The 22,190-nt window shown below is 33.3% G+C and overlaps 1 protein-coding gene across 8 annotated transcripts in view; it reads left to right on the top strand.

Annotated features, from left to right (window-relative positions):
- Positions 1–22,190, top strand: part of USP15 (ubiquitin specific peptidase 15) — a 120,390-nt gene that overhangs the window by 48,564 nt on the left and 49,636 nt on the right. For all 8 annotated transcript variants that reach the window (XR_003913984.1, XM_029953095.1, XM_029953094.1 and 5 more), the window contains 2 exons: positions 1,446–1,591; positions 5,492–5,553. Coding sequence is in view for 7 of the 8 variants with exons in the window: in XM_029953095.1 (XP_029808955.1) it covers positions 1,446–1,591; positions 5,492–5,553 (208 nt within the window). In the remaining variant the exon portion in view is untranslated. The remainder of the gene's footprint in view (positions 1–1,445; positions 1,592–5,491; positions 5,554–22,190) is intronic.

Below are 22,190 nucleotides of genomic sequence, written 5' to 3'. Positions count from 1 at the left end.
ATGTAAATATCTGTGTATTGACAGATAAAACTGTCTGAAGGAAGACATACCGAAATGTTAACAGTGGCTCTCTCTATAGATATTGTGTTTGCATTTCCTGAATTTTTGCAATGAGCAAGAATTATTTATGCAATCAGGAAAAAAAAGTACTTATTTTTATAGAAAGACTAAAATGACCTCACTTCCTCAGCTTCTTCCTCTAACCTCCTTTTTAGGTAATGTTCTGTTTTTTGATCTGGGTGTTAGTTATGTGGGTGTATTCACTTTGGAAATTTATCACTATATACTGATGACTTGTACATTTTTCTGTTATACATTTATATTTCAATAAAAAGAACAAAAAGCAAAAAGACCAATCCACTTTTTTTTACTCTTACTGTACTGTACTGTACTGTAAGATTTCCTATTTATTTATAGCCTTAATCAAAATCTCACTGTAAGACTATTAAAGAATTTTAGCTGCTAAGTACAGCATAAACAATATTATTAGACTATATTTAATGAAGTAGGATAGGTATAGCTTTTTATATTTCTTCAGAGAACATGTATTAATAGGTTTAGTGTTTTATAAATCATTTCTTTCCAAAACCAGGTACGCTAAAATGTAGAAGTATTATATATTTCTTCATATGTTGTAAGATACTTTACACTTTTCTTGATTCTAAGGTAGACAGGTTATTGACCAGAATCCAATAGATTTAATGCTATTTTCTAATATCTCTCATGTTCAAAAGTTTTAAAGATTCATTTAATTGTATGCCACTGAAATTTAATTACATCTCTACTCTCATACGTGGGGGCTCCTGTGCCTTGTAGCAAATTAAGCTATTCCAGATTAAAAAGACTTTCCACTCACATAATTGATTTAGGAATAAGGAAAATATATGCCTTTACTGTGAAAACAAGGTATTTTTACTAGTACATCCCTTCAAGAAGGCACTTTCCTTGTGTCCATTTATTCTGTTTAATTTTAGTGAACTATTCAAACTATAAATTATATTCAATATAATATAAATTATCCTTAAATCGGTTATATTACTATATATATATAATATTCTGTCTGTAGCATCTATGACTCCTACTTTTTCTGAGTCCAACATATCAGAAAAATATATTAAATTTATAATGTGTAAAAAGTTAAACTTCATCCTGTATAACATAAATTATACTATAGTGTTATATGATTGAATTCATCTACCTTGTGAGTTCTTAGTGTCCTCAAATAATTATCTGTCAGAGTTATAATTACCATTTTGTTTGTAAAAAACACATCGGGTTTTATCTTCTTTTTTGTTCTTTATATATGTCCTACATACTTGTTCACCTATTCTTGCTATTATATCAGTATTTTAAATTTAGGATTTTTATGCTGGTGAGCACTTAGCTCTCTGTGGTATATTTTAAAATATGTATTGTATTTATATATCTTTCCTCCTTAAATCTAGATACAATTGAAAAAGAAATAAGAAAAATCTTCAATATTCCAGATGAAAAGGAGACCAGACTGTGGAACAAATACATGAGTAATACATTTGAACCACTGAATAAACCAGACAGCACCATTCAGGATGCTGGTTTATACCAAGGACAGGTATTGTTTAGCAATACTGTTTATTTTAAGTATACTATACATGAAGCTTTTTGGAGTCACAAACTTTGTGAATAATTTGGCAATCTATACTGGGTTTTACCCTCCCTGGATTCCTCTTTCTAACTCATCTCTTCCCTGTTCCTGCTGATCACTGGCAATAGTTTCTGCTTCCCTCTTTGAACTTGAGTATAACCTACTTTTTAAAAAGAAATTATTTTCTATCAAAAAACTAATAATAATAATAATAACACTAATAAGATAGGTCAGCAAACTTTCTGTAAAGAATCAAATAGTAAATATTTTTGCCTGAGAAGCCATATGGTCTCTGTCACAACTACAACTCTCATTATAGTAACACAAAGTAGTCATGGACTATGTAAGCAACAAGCTTCATTTACAAAAGCAGTCAGTGAGCTAAGTGAACTATAGTTTGCCAGCCTGCTAAGGTATCAATCCCCAATTTGATCCTTTATGATAAAATCCAAAGAAATGAATAAGTTGAAAAATGAAGATGTTTAGACACAGTCAGTGACTCCTACTGATTCTACCCTCTAAATAATTTCTTGAATTAATCTCTGTATTCCTTTCTCAGCCCTTCCCGTAGTGTCTTAACAGATCCCTCTGCATCCAGTTTTTTGCATATCCACTCTCAATCTTCCACATTTCTATTAAAATACTCTTTCTGAAATGTAAACCTCAATGTTTCCCTTTTGTAAACCTTTCCTGGTTCTGTAACAATTAAAGTCCAGGCACCTTAACACAGCACAGAATTCAGGGTTTGACCTTTTGGCTAGCCTTCTAGCATCATACATTGTCCTTGCTTGCCTGTGGTTTATATTCTGACAGTACCAAACTGAACTGCTGGTAGTTCTCTCTAAGCATACTATGCTATTCCAAACTCCTGTGCTTTCATCTGTGTTACTTCATCTGCCTGTTATACCCTTTTTCCCAATACCTGTATCCATCCAGCAAAACGTTTTTTTAAACATCAAAATATTCAAATTAACCATTCCATTTCGCCATGTAGTCTAACCAGATCAAATTGTTCATCCTTCAGATTTCAATTCAAATGTCATTTCATCTCTTCAGCCTTTCCTGATCTGTTTTTCTCAATATCTATTTGAGGTATAGGAGTTTTCTACTTTGGAAGAAAAATTACTCCCTTCATTTTATAATGATTTATGTGTAGGTCTTTTGTGTATTCACTATGTACTTTATTTATATGTTGAGCTTCCCAGCTAGACTATGAGTTCCTTATTTTAGTTGGACTTTGTGTCTGTCTATTTTTGTGTGTATTTTTAGTACCTAACACAGAGTTTGATACTGTGATATATGGAGGTTTTTATTTTGTTATGTTTTATTAAAAATAACTATTGACATTGGTATTATGATGCAAGTTGTTAAAAAATTCAGAAATTAATTTCTAGTAAATGTCTACTGTATGTCACAGGTTAGGTTATAAAAACATTAATTTTCAGGCTTATTTTAGCTATTACAGTCTTAACTGAAATCTTACAATAACGCATTATAATTAAAAGCAGAGTTAACCTGATTGAAGCTGGCATAAGGAATTTGGAACTCTGTTGGTTAGTCATCACTCCTCCCTTCCTTAGCCAGTTTTCTCTTTAACTCCTTAGTTACCATCCATAAATCTTGAGGTAGCTCCAGGAGTACAATTTGAAATACATAGAATCATTTCTTTAAATGTTTTCAAGGATTGAGCCTATGTAATGACTATTTTCCATCCATCATGTATATTAGAAAACTTGAGACTTAGAGAATTTAAATAATTTGATGTTCTTGATAGGAATATATTTATCAGATTACAGCTGACAATAAATTATTTTAATAAGGAGTTTAAATATCCTTAAGAACATTTGATCTTTTTGAAATAACGATGTTTCAAACAACATGCTTTAAATTTTCCAGATATTGTAAACATTTATTTTCTGACTGATGATAACTGAACTAACATTATCCTGGACTTTTTAAAATTTTTACTGAAATTGAAAGTAAACTAAAACATCAGATAATGAAACAAAAATACATAATTGAAGAGGCTGCCTCCCAAAATGGGTAGTCTTTATCCCTCTCCCTTAAAAGAGAGAGTATGTGTGTACATGCGTGCACATGTGCATGCACATTCAACTTACTTAAATTTTGAAACCTTTCTAAAACAATTTTAATCTTGAACGTTTTAACCATGAGCAAAACTTTATTCAGAAAATAACATATTTGAATGAAGGTGTGAATATTAACATTTCCAATGGCCTTCAACATTAATATCTGATTGTAAAACCATGATATTTTAACTATACATACTATTAGGAATTAAAATGTTATGGTTCCCCTTTAAATATTTGGTTCTTCAGTTTTAGGACCTTCCATTAAAAAGCAAACCATAAACAATGATAACTAAATGTATAATTTTGGAATTTTTTATAACTAAAGTCTTTAATTTTATAAATAATTTAAGTTTTTCAAATGATTGACACATATATGTATGTATGTATATAGTATAACATTTATATATTCAAATTTGTAATGTTTTAAATTTCAAGCTATAATTTCTCTCTATGTGTAGTTCATATGTAGATGTCTGTATAGTTATAAGTTGCAGTAAAGAAAAACTTCAGGAGTGAAAAACTAACTTACTAAATTCAGTTTTATAAATCTGTGAAAATAGATGAATATGTGATTATATCAGAATGGTATCAGAAAATTAAGGAGAATGATTAATCATATAGGTAGGGAGAAAAGTGTGCTCAGGAAGAGATCGGGAGAGTGCGCACGGAGTGCTCTTATTCTTTATATGCTACACATACTTCTTACATGTTCTTTGAATGTAGGAAATATCAATATTGAAAGATGGCGTTTATATTTTAATTAGCATATTCTCAGCCTGGTTCCATGATTTTTTTTATTGATGCTTTATTGTTTGTTGTATGTGATCTGAAACAGGCTTACATTTTATATGATTAAGATCCAAATGCCAACTTATAAATGGCCCGAAATATATAGTTCACAAAAGTATTTTACCAAGAGTATATAGAATAGATTACAAAATTGCAACTTTAAGAGTTGAAAGTGATTATGTAAGATGTATTCAAAATTTATAATGCCTTGAATTTGCTTCAAGACATGTTTTCCATGTCATAATTCTCCCATGGAAATTTGGTTATTAACTTATTGACATTATCACATGTTTCCTTTGCTAATTTAGTTATTTTTGCTTAGTTTTTTTTTTTTTCTTTGCACAGACTCACCCATAGCAAAAACTGGTAGAAAGGCTTTTTTATACTGGAAGATAAGGGAAGGATTCTGAGATGTGGTAGAATGAAACGTAGCTCTCCCTTGCCCTGTACCTGACATTTATTAGAGTTGATTTCTGCCTGCCATAACCATGCTGCAATCAGGAACTTGAATCTGAATCTCACAAATGTGGCTCTATCATTTATATATTAAAAGGTTCAATAATTTACATAGTGATAGTATAAATAAAGGCATTTTAAAGAGCCAAATTTATGTATGATCTGTAATTTGGAATTATCTCTGGGGCTGGTTTTCAGGATTTATGTAATAGCTAAGCTTATATATCAGTATGTTTAACAACTGTGACCATTTATTGAGCACCTGGGTATTTTTGCATAGTACTTAATAAATTACAGCCTATACGTAGAAAAGAAATAGAAAATATCCTCCCTAAACTCAAGGAATTTATATTCTATTTATATTGCCCAATTTTGAAATCAAAATGCAAATACTTCTTTATCTTGTTTACTATGTCCTTTAAATAATCCTTGAGTTACTTTAGTTTCTTAGTGTATTCACCTAATCTTCTAAAGCTATCTTAACTTCGGAGTTAAGGAAAAACACTCTTTTATTGTGTCATATTTACAGGTGTTAGTGATAGAACAGAAAAATGAAGATGGAACATGGCCAAGGGGTCCTTCTGCTCCTAAGTAAGTGCTGCCACTTTTTATGGCTGATTGCATGATTTTGAAGCCTTTGATTTCAGATAACAAAATCCAGAATGATAGAAGATAATTGTATATTGCAAGCATATATACCTACCTTATATTTAAATATTTTATTCTCAGTATAGAAGTTATCTAAATTTGCATTTAAATTAATATGCTATAATTAAAAAGCCTTCCAAAACAAATCTCTTTTAGGATAAGGTAGAGTGTGCATATGTTATGAATATTGTTACATTGTCTAATACATCAGATCACTATTAAACATTTTGTTTAATATTTTTCAAGCTTTTTGTGATTTTTTTAAAAAAGTATCTGTTAAAGAACACTATCAAAATGAATCTGACATGAAAGTAATATATTTATTTAAATATTTTAGAATATAAAAGCACAAGTAAAGATAGAGGAGTGTAAGAATTCTTTTGATGGTAAATTAAAAATGAAAGAATTAGAAAATCTTTTTAAACTTTTATTTTTAACATGGTAAGAACCCTTAATTTGAGATCTACCCTCTCAACAAATGTTTAAGTGCACAGTACAGTAATTGTTAGCTGTAGGCACATTGCTGTATGGTAAATCTCTAGAATTTATTCATCTTGTATAACTGAAACTTTATTCCTATTGCACAGTAATTTCCCATTTCTCCCTCCGCCCACCCCTGGCCACCATCCTCGTACTCTCTGTTTCTATGAGTATTTGACTAAGTTTAAATATTGCATATAGATGGAATCATGCAGTTTTGTCTTTCTGGGATTGGCTTGTTTTACCTAACAGAATGTCCCCCAGGTTCCTCGCAGTTATCATATATGGCAGGATTTCCTTCCTTAACACGGTCTTAACTTCCTTAAAAAGTCTGGATAATATTTCATTGCACATACACCACATTTTCTTTATCCATTCAACCATCGATGGACATTTAGGTTGTTCTCCTTAGCTATTGTGAATTGTACTGCAGTGAACAGGAGAATGCAGATACCTCTTTGAGATGATTTCATTTCTTTTGGATATATACCCAGAAGTGAGATTTCTGGATCAGATGGTACTTCTATTTTTAATTTTTTGAGGAACCTTGCATACTGTTTTCCATAGCAGCTATATCAGTATACATTTCTACCAACAATAATTTCTGTACGTACTGCGAGCACTTGTTACCTATCATTTATTCTTTTGATAGTAACCATCCTAATAGGTATGAGGTGATATCTCATTGTGGTTTTGATTTATATTTCCCCAACAATTACTGATGTTGAGCATCTGTTCCTATTGACTGTTTGTATGCCTTCTTTTTGGGAAATGTTTATTCAAGTCTTAACACCCCCTTTAAAAAAAATTTTTTTTTTTACGCCCACTTTTTAACCTAGTTATTTGGTTTTTTTTCCAAGGAATTGTAGGAATTCCTTGTATATCTTGGATATTATCCCTTTATCAGATATGTGGTTTAAAGATTTAAAAATAAGCCCTGAATCTATAAAACCCCTAGAAGACATCATGGAAAAGCATCATGACATTCTGTCCAGGCAGTGATTTCTTGAATATGACACTAAAGCATAAGCAACAAACACAATAATAGAGAAATGGGAGTACATCAAACTAAAACGTTTATGCACAGAAAGGAAAACAATAAACAGTGAAAACACAACATATAGAAAGGGAGAAAATATTTATAATGATTTTAGAAAGATCAAATCTACATTACATTATCAAAAACACTTGGTTCTAGTTATATTTCAATTTTAGACTTTTCAAACCTTTAAAAAATAGTATTTTTATTATTTTAACATAGCTGTAGAGTCCAAGGGGACTCTCTTAATCAAACACATTAATCTTAGCAAATATTCACACTAAGTAGGATAAAGGACTATAGTATCAGCGTAGGTTAGTTAGGCTTCCCTCAAGTAAATGGTGAAGTAAATTTTAAATTTTCAGAGCTTTTGAAATTTCAGAGTTTTTGATAAGGGATTGTAAAGCTGTGGTTTGAAATCCTTAAAATAATGATTCTTAAATAAATTAAAAATAATTTATTAAATGCTAAACTTGCAAATAAAAAATGAACTGATACTAAATTATCATTAAACTAAAATGCGTCTTTAATGAGGGCTGGCTCTCTGTCCTTTTTATCTTGTGAAGTTTTTTCATTTAAATTTTTTATGAGACTGTACCTAAGTATATTAATTACATTTTATAATTACTCCCGGTTAGTAGGGTGTAATATAAGGGCAGAACTTAGTATAAGAAATATTGAAAGCACAGGTAGAATATTGTAAATTTCTTGCTTGATGAGGCTTAGAAGTTAGGACTGTTTTCTTTGTGAATATTTACTTTTAGTCTTTAGATCAAGATGAATATGGTTTTATTGTAGATTATCATTAGATTGTTATGTACTTGTTAACAGCTTTAATTTTTGAAATTTCAAAGTTGCTTGTGCCTTGAGAAGTACCATGAGTTCTAAGAATTTAAAGATCTTTTCTACTTAAAATTACTGATTTTGGGGCACCTGGGTGGCTCAGTCGGTTAAGCGTACAGCTTCTGCTCAGGTCATGATCTCACAGTTTGTGGGTTCGAGCCCCATGTTGGATTTTGTGCTGACAACTAGCTCAGAGCCGGGAGCCTGCTTTAGATTCTGTGTCTGCCTCTCTCTCTGACCCTCGCTGTTCGTGCTGTCTCTGTCTCTCAAAAATAAATAAACATTAAAAAAAATTACTGATTTTTACTTGAAAGATAAAACTAATTATATGTTTTCTTTTCTTCTGTATCTGCTAGTACAATTCCATTTTTATTAACTTAAACAGCTGCAGTCCTTGCTTCTGTAAAAAAAAAAACAACCATAGTTTCGTATATATAATACCTAACAACATAGACGTACAAGAATGTTGGTGAATAAAAGTACTGTATTAGAAATGTGCTGAGTTAGTTAAGATTTCCATTCTTTATTTAGTCACCCAGTCTTTTAATATGGAACCCAAATGTTAAAGCATGAAAACATTTTATATATAGATATATTATTATATCTATTATATATGTATATGTGTATATATTATATGTATGCATATATATACACACACACTATATTTGATATTCATTGTGTAGTATAGTATATTATATAGTTTCCATTTACTATAAAATGTGCCTAATACCATATAACAGAATGTCCTAAATTAGCCAATGATAGTTTATTAGAATGCAAAACAAAAAAAAAATGTTTCTTTAAATTAGCATCAGTGTATGAAAAGACTCTCAGAAAACTAAGAATAGAAAGAAATTCTCCTAACTTAAAAAGTCTATATACCCAAAGTCTGTAGCAAACATTATATTGAGAAATTTTGAACACAAACCAAATAAGGTTGAAAGTTAAAGAAAAAATTCACCATTTGCATATGATAAAATCATCTATGTAAAACCCAAAACCCATCAGCAGACTATTAAAACTGAGAAAATTCAGCAAGATTCTCTGAGATCAATTTATGAAAATTAATGTGGTTTTTATATCCAGAGGTCAGCAATCTTTTTAATAAAGAACTAGATATTTTAGCTTGTGAGCCATATGGTCTCTGACTCAACTATAACTCTGCCAGTATAGCTTCAAAGCAGCCATAGACATTATGTCAACAAACGGTTGTGGCTATGTTCTAGTAAAACTTTATTTATAGAAAAATGTGGCAAACTGGAATTAGTTTGTAAACCAAAGGCTCCTGACCCCTGCTATATACCATTAGTATATACTCCATTAGTAACGCAGTCAGAAAATAGTATAACAACAATTAACCTAATTAGGAGTGCGTAAAACCTTCATGGTAAATAACTACTAATCTTATTAGAAGACAAAAGATTATCTTGTACTATGTGCTTTAATCTGGTGATGCCTGTTCTCAAAATCTATCCTGTCACTGACTCCTATTAAAAATTCCATCCTGAGTGTTGTGTTGTTTTTTGATAAACTTCACAAACTCTTTCTAAAATTACCACATCCTAGTAAAGGTCCAGGATTAGCTAAGTCACTTTTGACAAAGAAGAGGAAGGAAGCACTGAGCCTACTAGATAGTGAAAATTACTACAAAGCTATAATAATGAAAGTGGTATGATGCTAGCAAAAGAAAGGCATATACACTGGAATAAATTAATGAGCTAAAAAAACCCTTATGTACATATGAAAACTTGATAAGTGGTACAGGCAATGAGAAACAGGTTGCTTAAAACAGGTAGGTGCTTAGGTTTTATTAGGAAAACAAACTATTTGGAGAAATAACAGGATCACTACCTTACACATTGTTTATAAAGATGGACTCCAGAAGGAATGAAGACTCAAATACGAAATGTAAAACTTTAAAGATAATAAGAAATTTCAGAGAATATCTGTATTTTAGGGATCAGAGAACATAATGTGAAAATTAGTTTGATTACATCAAAATTAAATATTTCTGTTAAAGGAACTGTACATGAAGTGAAGTCAAATGTCAGTTTTTTAATTTCTAAAACCTACAGGAAAGTAATACCTATAATGTAAAGAACTTGTATAAATTAACAGAAAGAAAGCAAAAATCTTTATAAAAAATAACTGAAAGATGTGAATAGGCAGGTAAAGAAGGGCAAGCTCAAGTGCTGATGTAATGCCCAAGTCGCAGTATCCCTCAAAGACCAGAGACTGCCAGGGAAACCGAGTCACGCATGCAATAGCAAAGGGCTTTATTACGGGCTCACAGACTTCACCAACGCAGTGGATCCGTACTGAGACCCCCCAAACATGGCGGGGTAGGGCTTTTATGAGTTTGGGGAAGGGGGAGTTACAGGAAATGACAACACAGGTGCAGCGATTCAGTCATAATGTACAGTATCATTGACAACAGTTTTAACCATACACATTGTCTAGAGTATTCGTTACTTTTGGCAGGATCCAATTACAACATCTAGAGTACCTTTAAAATCAATCAATTACAGGGCAAGCCTAGGATCTTGTTCCACGACCATCGACCATCAGGTTAACTTTAACATTAGGTAACAGGGTCCTATCTAAAGTTCCTATCTGCAGGCCTCACCTTAAGGAATGTGGGGAAAGGTAGCTGGCCTTTCCTGATTGGATACCGCAGGGTGGTCTCTCCTGCTCTAGGCAATGTGTAACTGCCTAATAGTTTTGGGGAAGCTGAAACATAGGCCTAGTTCAGCCGTCTGTTTGGTTCAGACTCGTGTTCTTACACTGACTCTGACAGGCAGACGAAGAGATACACAAACTCACTTATAATGAGAAAGATTAAAATAAAGCATGAAGTATGACCTAACAGCCATCAAAATGACAAAAAATTTAAAAGATTGCTAATACAGAGAGTTTGAAGGGTTGTACTGCTGGTGAGAGTGTACACTAGTGTACACTGCCATTCTGTAAACCAGTCCGTGTTTACCTAAATCAGGAATTGCTGAATCCCTCTGACCCAGCACTCCAGGGAATTTTTATGCAAGTCTCTGAAGATACAATCTTTGTAGCTGCATTGTTGGTGGTAGTGGGGATTTGGAGGCAGCCTAGCTAAAATGAATGATGGTATGCTGTGGAATACCAGTGCCCCAGGTAGAAGTAACAATGACAAGATCTTTAAAACTGGATAAGGTTTAAAATATACAGATGAGGGAAAAGGAAAAACAAAATGAGACTTTTAGTTAACTACCATTTATATTAATTTAGAACAAAACAGCATATTACATAAAATTATATTTAAGAAAATAGAGAAAGCACCTAGTGTAGGGGAAAATAAGACTACATATTGGGGAGAAAGGTTGAAGAATTATCACTTCTTTTATTAATATGTGTGTAAGTAAAGTAAGAATGCATTGTTTTTTCTGGACAGATGCCAGCTTTAAAAAATGGAATTTTATGTATTCATTGAAGTCACATTATAAGCACATGTAACTTAGACAAATTCACCTCCAGCAGAGATCCTGTAGTCTTAGGCCCTCAAGCAGAAATTTCAAAATATTAATATATAGAACATTCTGTTTTATATACTCAAAATTGCCATTATTATCTGGCAGGAGACAACCCCCTAGTCCTTAAGATGGTGTGAAGATGCTAGTTCTAATAAACATCACTAGGGATTTTTCTAGTGCTCATATTGCTTACCACATAACCAGTTCTTACATACAGCATCAAAAGTTGAGGGAAAAACATTAGAAGTTGTAATATGATGATAGAAGGAAGAATCTCCTGTTAACTTTGTTAAAACATGGTATCCTAGGCCCCAGCCCCAGAATTTCTGATTTGTTACAGCTGAGTGGAGCTCCTTAATTTAACATTTCTAGTAAGCTCACAGGTTCTAATGCTCTAAGTCTAAGGATCTCACTCAAAAATTCTGTAGGTACTGTTTCTAAATATTTACTGTGTGGACCATCACAGGTGGCAGCTTTCAAGGTCCTCACCCCAGATGAGCCAAATAAATCTTAATGGTGGGCCCAGGAATCTGCATTTTAGGTCCTGCATATGAACAAGAAAATACCATGATAGTAGGCATATGTGTGTTGAGAGAAAGCATGTTAGTGTCTCATTGTCTGACTTTAATACACCACTGGAAACAGAGGAACTAAAGTGCTTTGAATGTCCTAAAATTGTCCTGGGCAATACAGTATTGAAACTGTGTATCCTCAGCTAAAGCTAAATTTTTATGCTACTTGATTGAGAAGAAATGCTAAATATTAAGAAATGTTAAGGTTAGGGGCACCTGGGTGGCTTAGTCGGTTAAGTGGCCCACTTCAGCTTAGATCATGACCTCATGGTTTGTGGGTTGGAGCCCTGTGTCAGGCTCTGTGCAGACAGCTCAGAGCCTGGAGCCTGCTTCAAATTCTGTCTTCCTCTCTCTCTGCCCCTCTCCTGCTCACACCTCTGTCTCTGTCTGTCTGTCTCTCAAAAATAAACATTAAAAAATTTTTAAGAAAAGAAATATTAAGGTTAAAATATGTCTTTTTAAAATCTGTAGTCCTATAGTTATAAAAATGCATATACCCTAAAATAACCCAAAATTTGAAATCTAAAGAATCTATTTGAATCTATTTGAAAAATAGAAATCTAAAGCTACCTAAAAAATACTCAAGAGTTTTCCAGCTGGATTTTCCAGCTAGATCCCAGCATGTGATTTAAAATTTTCAACTTAATATTTGTTATATTTTAAAAATACTCAAGTGGTTAGTTTTTTCAGAACTTGTATTTCTTATCTAGTTTTTCTGATTTCTTAGAATCTCTCAAAAAAGAATATTTTCACCTTAGAGAAATTTTAACATACAGTTTTCTGTTCTGTTAAATTTGACCATTTATTTTCCAAAGATGTTGACATCAGGTACATAGTGTAATTATTCAGTTGGAGATATATAGCTAGTTAAATCTTGTATTACTAAAAAATTATTTTAATGTAGAATAATTATAAAGTGTAGATGTTCCTAAAGAGAGGAGAAATGTGATCAACAGATGATCCCTTACTTTCCAGAGTTTGTTTCATGTTAATACTTTATTCCTTAGCTATATAGCTTCTGAAGTATAATTTATTAAATTTTGACCAAATTATACAATTCTTTTTTGTTTTATTTAGATATAGTTATTTCAGAGAATGGTTTTGAGATTATTAATATTATAGAAATGAAAAGATCCAAATTTTGCTGTTTTTCTGAAATAAATAAAATTCTTCTTGTGAGAGTATCCCAAGAATCTGATTTACTTCAGATATTTTCATTAATTGCTAAAATCATTGATAAAAGACATGTGATTAAGTATTGGGTGAATAAAAGTTAAGGGTTTTTGATGATTGTGAAAGGCATTTTTCATGGGCTAAGAAAACATCCAGAGAAAGAATCAAAAATCAACCAGATCAGGCATGAAAGGCCAAAAATAATCAAATGGAAAACTAAGCTAGTAGTTCTCGGTCAAACATGGTCTCTTGGCCATCTCTGTTGTTCTGATTAACAGAATTCCAGATTGGTGACCAAAACACTATCTATTAACTTAATCTGGTGCCATATTAGTTTTGTTTTGTTTTTTGTTTTTCGTTTTTTGTTTTTTTTACAGCACTCTGTCCCTGAGTGCTCTGCTTGGCGAGAGGGAGCATTTTATAAATAAAATCATTGCATACTACTTTTGCCCAAGAGAAATAAAAATGTTTAAGTGACTCTGCAGTATTGTTTTTGTTTTTTTACGCCGTCTGTTTCAAAGCAGTTTCAGAAGATAGGGAATGGTCAGCATTGCTAAGTGATGCTGAGACTTTTTGGGGGAAGGGGAAGGGGACCAGGAGATTCCATGTATTTGACAAATGGAAACAGTATGTTGGGAATGAGAAATAGATTATAGGGAAAGAGGAATTGAATAGTCAAAAAATGGAACAGCTGACCAGTGATCAGATCACTCATCATGAAATGTATTGGTAGAAGAAAGATAAGAGGGTAATTGGCTGGAAAGGCAGGGTTCCGAGAGAAACTACTTTATGTATAAATCTTTATGTTACTTGAATATATACATCCTTTCCTAGGTATTAGTCCTCTAAAGATAGGCATCATCATAATGTTAGAATAAAGTTCCTGTGTGTTGCTGTTTATCAATAAACTGCTTTTTCCTGGTTATTTTAGATGTCCAAACTCCAAATTCTTTTTGAAAGTACTAGTGCCTACACATAAACACACTCCTCATAACTACTTTGAGGTTTCTCTTTTTTTTTAAATGTTTTATTTATTCTTGAGAGACAGACCATGAGAGACAGAACATTTCACATATGAGAGGGGGAAGTGCAGAGAGACAGGGAGACACAGAAAGCCAAGGAGGCTCCAGGTTCTGAGCATCAGCACAGAGCCCAACATGGGGTTCAAACCCATGAACATGAGATCATGACCTGAGCCAAAGTAGGAGGCTCAACTGACTGAGCCACCCAGGTGCCCCAAGGTTTCTCATTTTAATAAAATATTCATTAAGACCTTTACTGTATATACACACTCCTTTGAAATACTGTATTTGCACATGAATTAAATAAATATTTCCTTCATCTAAACACTGTACCAACTTTCTGTTCTGAAAAAATAATATATAATCTAGTACTAATAACATGTTTCCAAGTTTTGCCAAATACAGCGTGGTCACAGTCAAGTTCATGTTATCCAGTGTCCAGATATTTATGTATGTTCTCAAATTTTTTAAAGTTTTATTTATTTTGAGAGAGAGCATGAGTAGGGGAAGAGTAAAGGAAAAGAGAGGATCCCATGTAGGTTCTGTGCTGCCAGTGCAGAGCCTGATGCAGGGCTCAAACTCAGGAACTGTGAGATCATGACCTGAGCCAAAATTAAGAGTCCATTACTCACCTGACTGAGCTACCCAGATGCCCCCTTGTGTCCAGATATTTAGAAGCCATTAATTGAAGTTAGAAAATTTAGTATATTTCATGCATAAATGAATAGAAGTTTACAGTTCTCATATAGATGCTTAATATTCACAGGTACTCTCAAAGAATTACTAGATATTTTTTTTTTGTTGTTCCCTGGTTTGTTCCAAAAAGGATTTGAGCAATTTACAGTAACATATAAGTCAAGGTTAACTATATGAATAGATACAGAAATCACTCAAATGTACAATAAACTTAGTCACAGTAAGGTGAAGCTAGAGTTGAAGTTAGCTGGCAGGAAAAAGTAAGGGCTTTTGAAGTTACCAAAATTAATCTGCAAACATATGGACTTGTTATGGGTCCTGAGTCAAACAGTCTACTGGGGAGAAAAAATATATTTGAGACAATTGGGAAAAAAGTGAGCAGGAATGAACTATTTATTTGGGACTGACACTGGTATCAAAAAAGATCTCTTCTGGGTTAGGGATATATACTGTAATTTTTTGCTTGTTTTAAGTTTGTATTTAAATTCCAATTATCATACTGTAATATTAGTTTCAGGAGTAGAATTTAGAGATTCATCACTTACATATAACACTCATTGCTCATTCCAACAAGTGCCCTTCTTAATACCCATCACACTGCCTCCCTCTTCTCCAGCAACCCTCAGTTTGTTCTCTATAGTAAACAGTCTGTTCTACGGTTTGCCTCTTTTTTTCCCCTTTATGTTCATCTGTTTTGTTGCTTAAATTTCTCATATGAGTGAAATCCTATGGTATTTATGTCCTTCTGTGACATACTTCGTTTAGCATAATACACTCTAGCTCTATCCATGTTGTTGGAAATGACCAGCTTTCATTCTTCTTTATTGCTGAGTAATATTCCATTACATATATACAGGTGAAATTATAAATGTCTGGAATTTGCTTTAAAATAGTCCAGCAAAAACATGAGGGAAGGGAGTTTGAGAGAATCTGGATAAAAGTGGCAGAATGTTAATTTTTGAAACTGAGTATCTGATACTGGGCACATGAGGACTTGTGTATATTTGGAAATTTCTATAATAAGTTGAAAAAATTGAGTTGCAATTTTGGTACTAGGATAATGACTACAGAAAAGTAACTGTAATTTTATTTTTAGGTGGAATGTTTTATGTTGTAAGTACCATTGATAGTCAAAATAAGGAACAAAAATAATGTTATGAGAACCAATTTATACATAAATCCCTTAAACTTTCTTTCATTTATCTTTAAATATCTAATACGCTGCCTGGCATAGGAATGGCAAATAGCAAATGCTTGCTGAACTGAAGTAATCTGTATCTCATAGCAGTAAAAGTTTAATTTTTAGAGAGATTTAAGCTTTTCTTTTTCTTCAAGAACTTATCTTTCGAAATGGGGAGGGATGCCTGCATGGCTCAGTTGTTAAGCAGCTGACTTCAGCTCAGGTCAGGACTGCGTGGTTCATGAGTTCGAGCCCTGCATCAGGCTCTTTGCTGACTGCTCGGAGCCTGGAGCCTGCTTCGGATTCTATTTCTCCCTCTCTCTCTCTTTCCCTCCCCTCTTCATGAAGTAATTTCCCTCCCCTGCTCACACACACTCTCTCTCTTTCAAACATAAATAAACTTTAAAAAAGAAATTAAAATAAATGGGGAAAGTTTAAGGTTGGTCTTGTTTTTCTTAATAATTTCTGTTTTGTTATATTAGATTTTACAACATTGGGTTATTTTTTGTCAGATTTGAAAATAAGTATAAAAATCTTTAATTGTTTTGCGATGTTAGCATTCAAACTTAACATCTCCATATTTTGGTTGCTCAATATGGTATTAGATTTTCATGCAATTTAATTATTAAGTTAATTTATCAAGAATATACAGATAGGGGCATCTGGGTGGCTCGTCGGTTAAGTGTTTGGCTTTGGCTCAGGTCATGGTCAGGGTTCGTGGGTACGAGCCCCGTGTTGGGCTCTGTGCTGACAACTCAGAGCCTGGAGCCTGCTTCAGATTCTGTATCTCCCTCTCTCTCTGACCCTCCCCTGCTCACGCTGTCTCTCTCTCTCACTCAAAAATAAATTAAAAACATTAAAAAAAAAAAAAAAGAACATACAGATAATTTATTAGGCTGTATTTTTCTTTTGAAGGAAGAAGTTCAACTCAGCCTTGAATTACATGCTTTTAGTTGAAACTCTAGGAGTAGAGAAGTTTACATACTATATGCAGGCATGAAATTTGGATTTCTGTCTTCATGAAGTAATTTCAGTTAAATTGTTTTACTATTTTCTCTCTTGTTTAAGACTTGGATCCCGGGGCGCCTGGGTGGCTCAGTCGGTTAAGTGTCCAGCTTCAGCTCAGGTCTTGATCTCACAGTTTGTGGGTTCAAGTCCCGCGTCAGGCTCTGTGCTGACAGCTAGCTCAGAGCCTGGAGCCTGCTTCAGATCCTGTGTCTCCCTCTCTCTCTGACCATCCCCTGCTCACACTGTCTCTCTCTCTCAAAAATAAATAAAAACCACTAAAAAAAAAAAAAAAGACTTGGGTCCCTACCTTATATTATACCTAGCCCAAACTAGCCAAAGTTAGTTTAGCTGGCTTAGTATCTAATCTATGTGTACTATTCTAAGCACTTCTCTCTCTCTCTCTCTCTCTCTCTCTCTCTGCTCTCCTTAAAAAGCCACTGGAGCAGGGTTGCTGAGGAACCGTGTAATTTCCAAATTACTTCAAAGAAATAGAGCTCAGGGGCTCAGGTTATAATCTACAGACTGACTAGTTAACCCCTAAATTAACTCCACAAATATTAGCTAGATTGGGCTATGTATCATTTAGGTCAGAAGTTGGAATCAGAATAAATAAGTGATCTGTTAACATTTATCAGTAATGTCTACAGCATTTTAAAAGTGTTGATAGAGGCGCCTGGGTGGCTCAGTTGGTTAAGCTTCCAACTTCAGTTCAGGTCATGATCTTACAGTTTGTGAGTTTGAGCCCTGCACTGTGCTGAAAGCTTAGAGCCTGGAGCCTGTCTCTCTCTCCTCTGCCCTTCCCTTGCCTTCCTCTGTCTCTCTCTGTCTCAAAAATAAACATTAAAAAAAATTTTTTTTTAATGCTGATATACTTCAGCTTTACCTGTAGACCACATCCATCCTTCTCTTTCTGATCATTTTGCTTTTTAAGGGCAATCTCTCTACCAATGCTATTTATCCCAATGCTTCCTAGACCTTGCTTTTTCTTTGACCATCTCCTCCCTTCTACATTTGTATAAATGCCTACCATACTGCCATACATATAGTAGACACTCAATTAACAGTAGTTAATTCTTATTTTTTAATTTATTTCTTTAAATTCAAGCTAGTTAGGAGTGCCTGTGTGGCTCAGTTAGTTAAGCGTTCGACTTTGGCTCAGTCATGATCTCATGGGAGGGGAGTTCAAGCCCCACGTCAGGCTCTGTGCTGATAGCTAAGAGCCCGGAGCCTGTTTCTGATTCTCTGTGTCCCTCTTTCTCTGGCCCTCCCCTGCTCGTGCTTGCTTGCTTGCTCGCTCCCTCCCTCTCTCTCTCTCTCTCTCTCTCTCTCTCTCTCTCTCTCTTTCTCTCTCTCAAAAATAAATTCTAAAAAAAATTTTTTTTAATTAAAAAAAATTTTTTTTAAATTAAAAAAAAATTTTTTAAACCAAATTTTTTACAAAAGTAGTGCTTATTTCTTACCACTCATTCAAGATTTAACAAAGTCCTCATTTGACTTTGTTTTATTTTGTTCTATTACCTTGCTGTGATACTTCTTTTTGATAACTGTCTCCTAAAGAAGTTCTTGAGGAACTTCTCTTAAGATGAGTCTATGATTCAAGAATATTTTCACTTCTCTTACCAATTCTCTGGCTGGCTAGTGCTCTTCCTTTCCACAGCTGCCATGTTTGCTTGTATGGGTTGTGCACTGCACAGCTTTTGAGCATCTTCCACATTGTAATCTATGTGAAAGGACTTCCTTGGCACTGTGCAATGTACAGCTTCATTGTCTATATGCAACAGCTCTGCTCACAACTTCATTGCATTGATATTTCACAAATTTCCATCTGATGACCTCTCCTTTCATACCACAATAGATTCTCAAAATCAGTGGATAGACTCTACTCAATTCTGTCCCTCAGATCAAACTGACACAAACATGCCATTCTATATTTCTAGCCTAGAACTCTCTTCTAAATTCCAGACTTTTTCTAAATGTGGTATAGAATTCGCCATGTAAGAGTCACCTAGAATCTTTTTTACCCCACCTTCTCCCATTCCCTCAATCTATATCCATATCCTTTATTCCCTTTTTCAGGTTCCATCTCAGGGTCATCTGGAATTCCTCCTTCAACTTCATTCTTTTCACCTAATTAGATAGCAGTCTTGCAGATTGTACCTCCTAAAGCAGATGTTTTGATCTCAGTACCCCTTCACGTTCTTAAAAATTATTGAGGACCCAAAGAACTTCTTTTATGTGGGTTAGAAATAAAAAATAAATTTTAAAATATTTATAAATAATACTACTATTATATCTTGACATAGGTAATATTTTTATGAAAAATAACTTTCTAAACAAAAAATGTATTGAGAAGAGTGAGAGTTGTTTTACATTTTTACAAATTTCTTTAATATCTTACTGAGTAGAAGAGAGCTAAATTCTTATGTGCTTCTGCATTCAGTTTATTCTGATACATTATTTGGGTTAAATACATAAAGAAAAAACTGAGCTTCACACAAATAAGTAGAACAGAGAGAAATATTTTCAGATAATTGATCCCACATCAGAACTCAACCAGTGGTGGTTTAATATTGAAAGTTTAATCACAATGTGGAATCTGAAACCATATCAATCAACTTTTTATATAGTCTTTTAAAAATCTGTCATGTGTAGGGGGTATCTGGGTGGCTCATTGGTTAAGTATCTGACTCTTGACTTTGGCTCATGTCACGATATCACGGTTCATTAGATCGAGCCCTACATCTGGCTCTGTGCTGATGTTGCAGAGCCTGCTTGGGATTCATTCATTCATTCTCTCTCTCTCTCTCTCTCTCTCTCTCTCTCTCTCTCTCTCTCTCCCCCTCCTCTGCTCATGATTTCAGTCTCTCTCTCTCTCTCTCTCTCTCTCTCTCAAAATAAATACATAAACTTAAACAAATCTATCATCTGTAACTTGATGTAGTTGGAAAACACTGATGGACTGAGTTATGCAGATATTCCAAATAATGACATATTTCATTTTACAGTGTTTTTAAATCATATTTGTTAAAACACTATCAGTCTTACAAGAAAAATCTTGTAGTGGGAAGCTATCAACAAGCCTTACCATGGCAAAGTCGAGTTTTCCAAAATTCTTTTTTTTATTTGATCACTTGAATGTTATTATTGGGAACAAATACTTTGTTTTCCTTGAATTTACAGGCTCCCTTTATTTTTGAGATGTTCTACCACATAGCCTTTTATGTGAAAGAATGTTGCTGTGAAAAGAGTGACTAGTTCTGCTGAAATTCAAATAATTGTGCAAGTGTTTTTTCTCATGACAACTATGTTACTTCAGTATAAAACCAATGTACTTTATGCATACGTCCCATTTTGTCACATAATATTAAGAAGAAGTGTATTTAAGGGTTGTGATTTAATAAAATCAGTATTTTCTATTTTTTCCAACATGGATATTCTTAAGTGAAAATGACTGTTTGCCAGGAGACAGTGAAGAATACAGTGACTAGTGTATAATTTGGAGCTGCTGTTTTAACTCATGCTAAGATATCAGCAGTTTTACCCACCATTGTTTTTGCACTATCATTGCAAATATCCACTCAGTGAAAAAGGTCAAATAACACTTAAATAACACCTTCATGCTATTATGAAAATAGTTTTGACCTCATAGATGGACACCCTGAAAGAATCGTGCTACCCTCTAAGGGTCCATTGTGAACCACTTCCTAAACATCCATGACATGTTGCCCTTACCCCATCCTTTATTAATTTTATTAATCATCTCTGGTCTCCTAAATGATCTCTCAGTCTTATTTCCTTTTCTTAAGAATTACGTTTCTAGAATACAAATCTGATTGTGTAGATACATACCCTTTCAAACTTTTAACATGCCTGGCATAGTGAAATAAAATGAATAAATTCCTTCATAGAACACAAATAATAAAAATTCTTTATTATCATACCTACCTTAAAAACTTCTGTTTCTGTCACTACCTACTTCCTATTCTTTAAGCCAAATTGAATTTATTGATACTTCCCTAAACACATCATAGTTTCTATAGTCCCATACATTTGCATGTGCTGTTCTTTCTACCTGGAATATTCTCACATCCAGTTTCTACCTTTCCCTCCAACTCTACACAGCATTTTAAATCACCTCATTTTACTGCTCACAAAATTTTATATTTTGTTATAATTTTAAAATTTGTTAGAGGACTTGCACTATGTTACAGTTATTTTGCTTATGTGTCCTTTTCTCCCATTAGCTTGTGAGCTATTTGAGGTCAAGAACTGTGTCTGTCCTTGTATTCCTAGTATTTACCAAGGGCAAGGCATATAGTAATCACTTAATAAGTGTTTTGAGTGTTCCAGTGAATTTCATAGAAACTTCTAATACTATCCTTGGATAAAGTTGCTAATGAATAATAAAAAAGGGCAGAGATGGACAGAAGAAAATATATATGTGCCTCAGCTACTTGGATAAAGTAATGAACCTTTTTTCCATAAGAGAACATTTCAGTTTATTTCTGTGTTTCTGAAAAATTGAAGTGAACTAAATTGTAGTGAAATGAATCACATTTTGAAAAATTAACTTCCTAAATTCATTATAACTCAATCTCTAATAGACTTGGGGTTTTTTAACCTAGCTAATTTAGCATTCTTAACATGAAAGCAAAAATACCAAGATACTTCTATATTTCTATTAATATTTAAAAACTGTGACCTTAAAATATTAAGTAACCTTTTAAATGTGTTCTCTCTGTTGTTTTATATTAAAACTTGGCTGATTGCGTTTTGTTTTGAACTTACCACAGTAAAATAATAATCTTGCAAGATCTTCTGTCAGAAAGGCTTCTAAATAGAGGTCTCACTTAATGTAATCTACGTATATACAACCTGTATCAACAAAAAGAAGCACCTTTAAAATAAGAAAAAAATCTTAACCAAGATTTCATAATACATAAAACTTCAAAAGATAAATAAAATTTGTATGTGTAAGAAATTTTTTTGCCCACGATATATTCTCCAAAATACATTGCAAGTGTATAGATAAGGGGAAATCCCAAACACCTAAATTTTATA

This window comes from Suricata suricatta, chromosome 10, assembly GCF_006229205.1.
Source record: "Suricata suricatta isolate VVHF042 chromosome 10, meerkat_22Aug2017_6uvM2_HiC, whole genome shotgun sequence".
Taxonomy (NCBI): Eukaryota; Metazoa; Chordata; class Mammalia; order Carnivora; family Herpestidae; genus Suricata; species Suricata suricatta.
The sequence above is the reverse complement of the archived record's forward strand: the minus strand, read 5'-3'. Positions and strand labels throughout refer to the sequence as shown.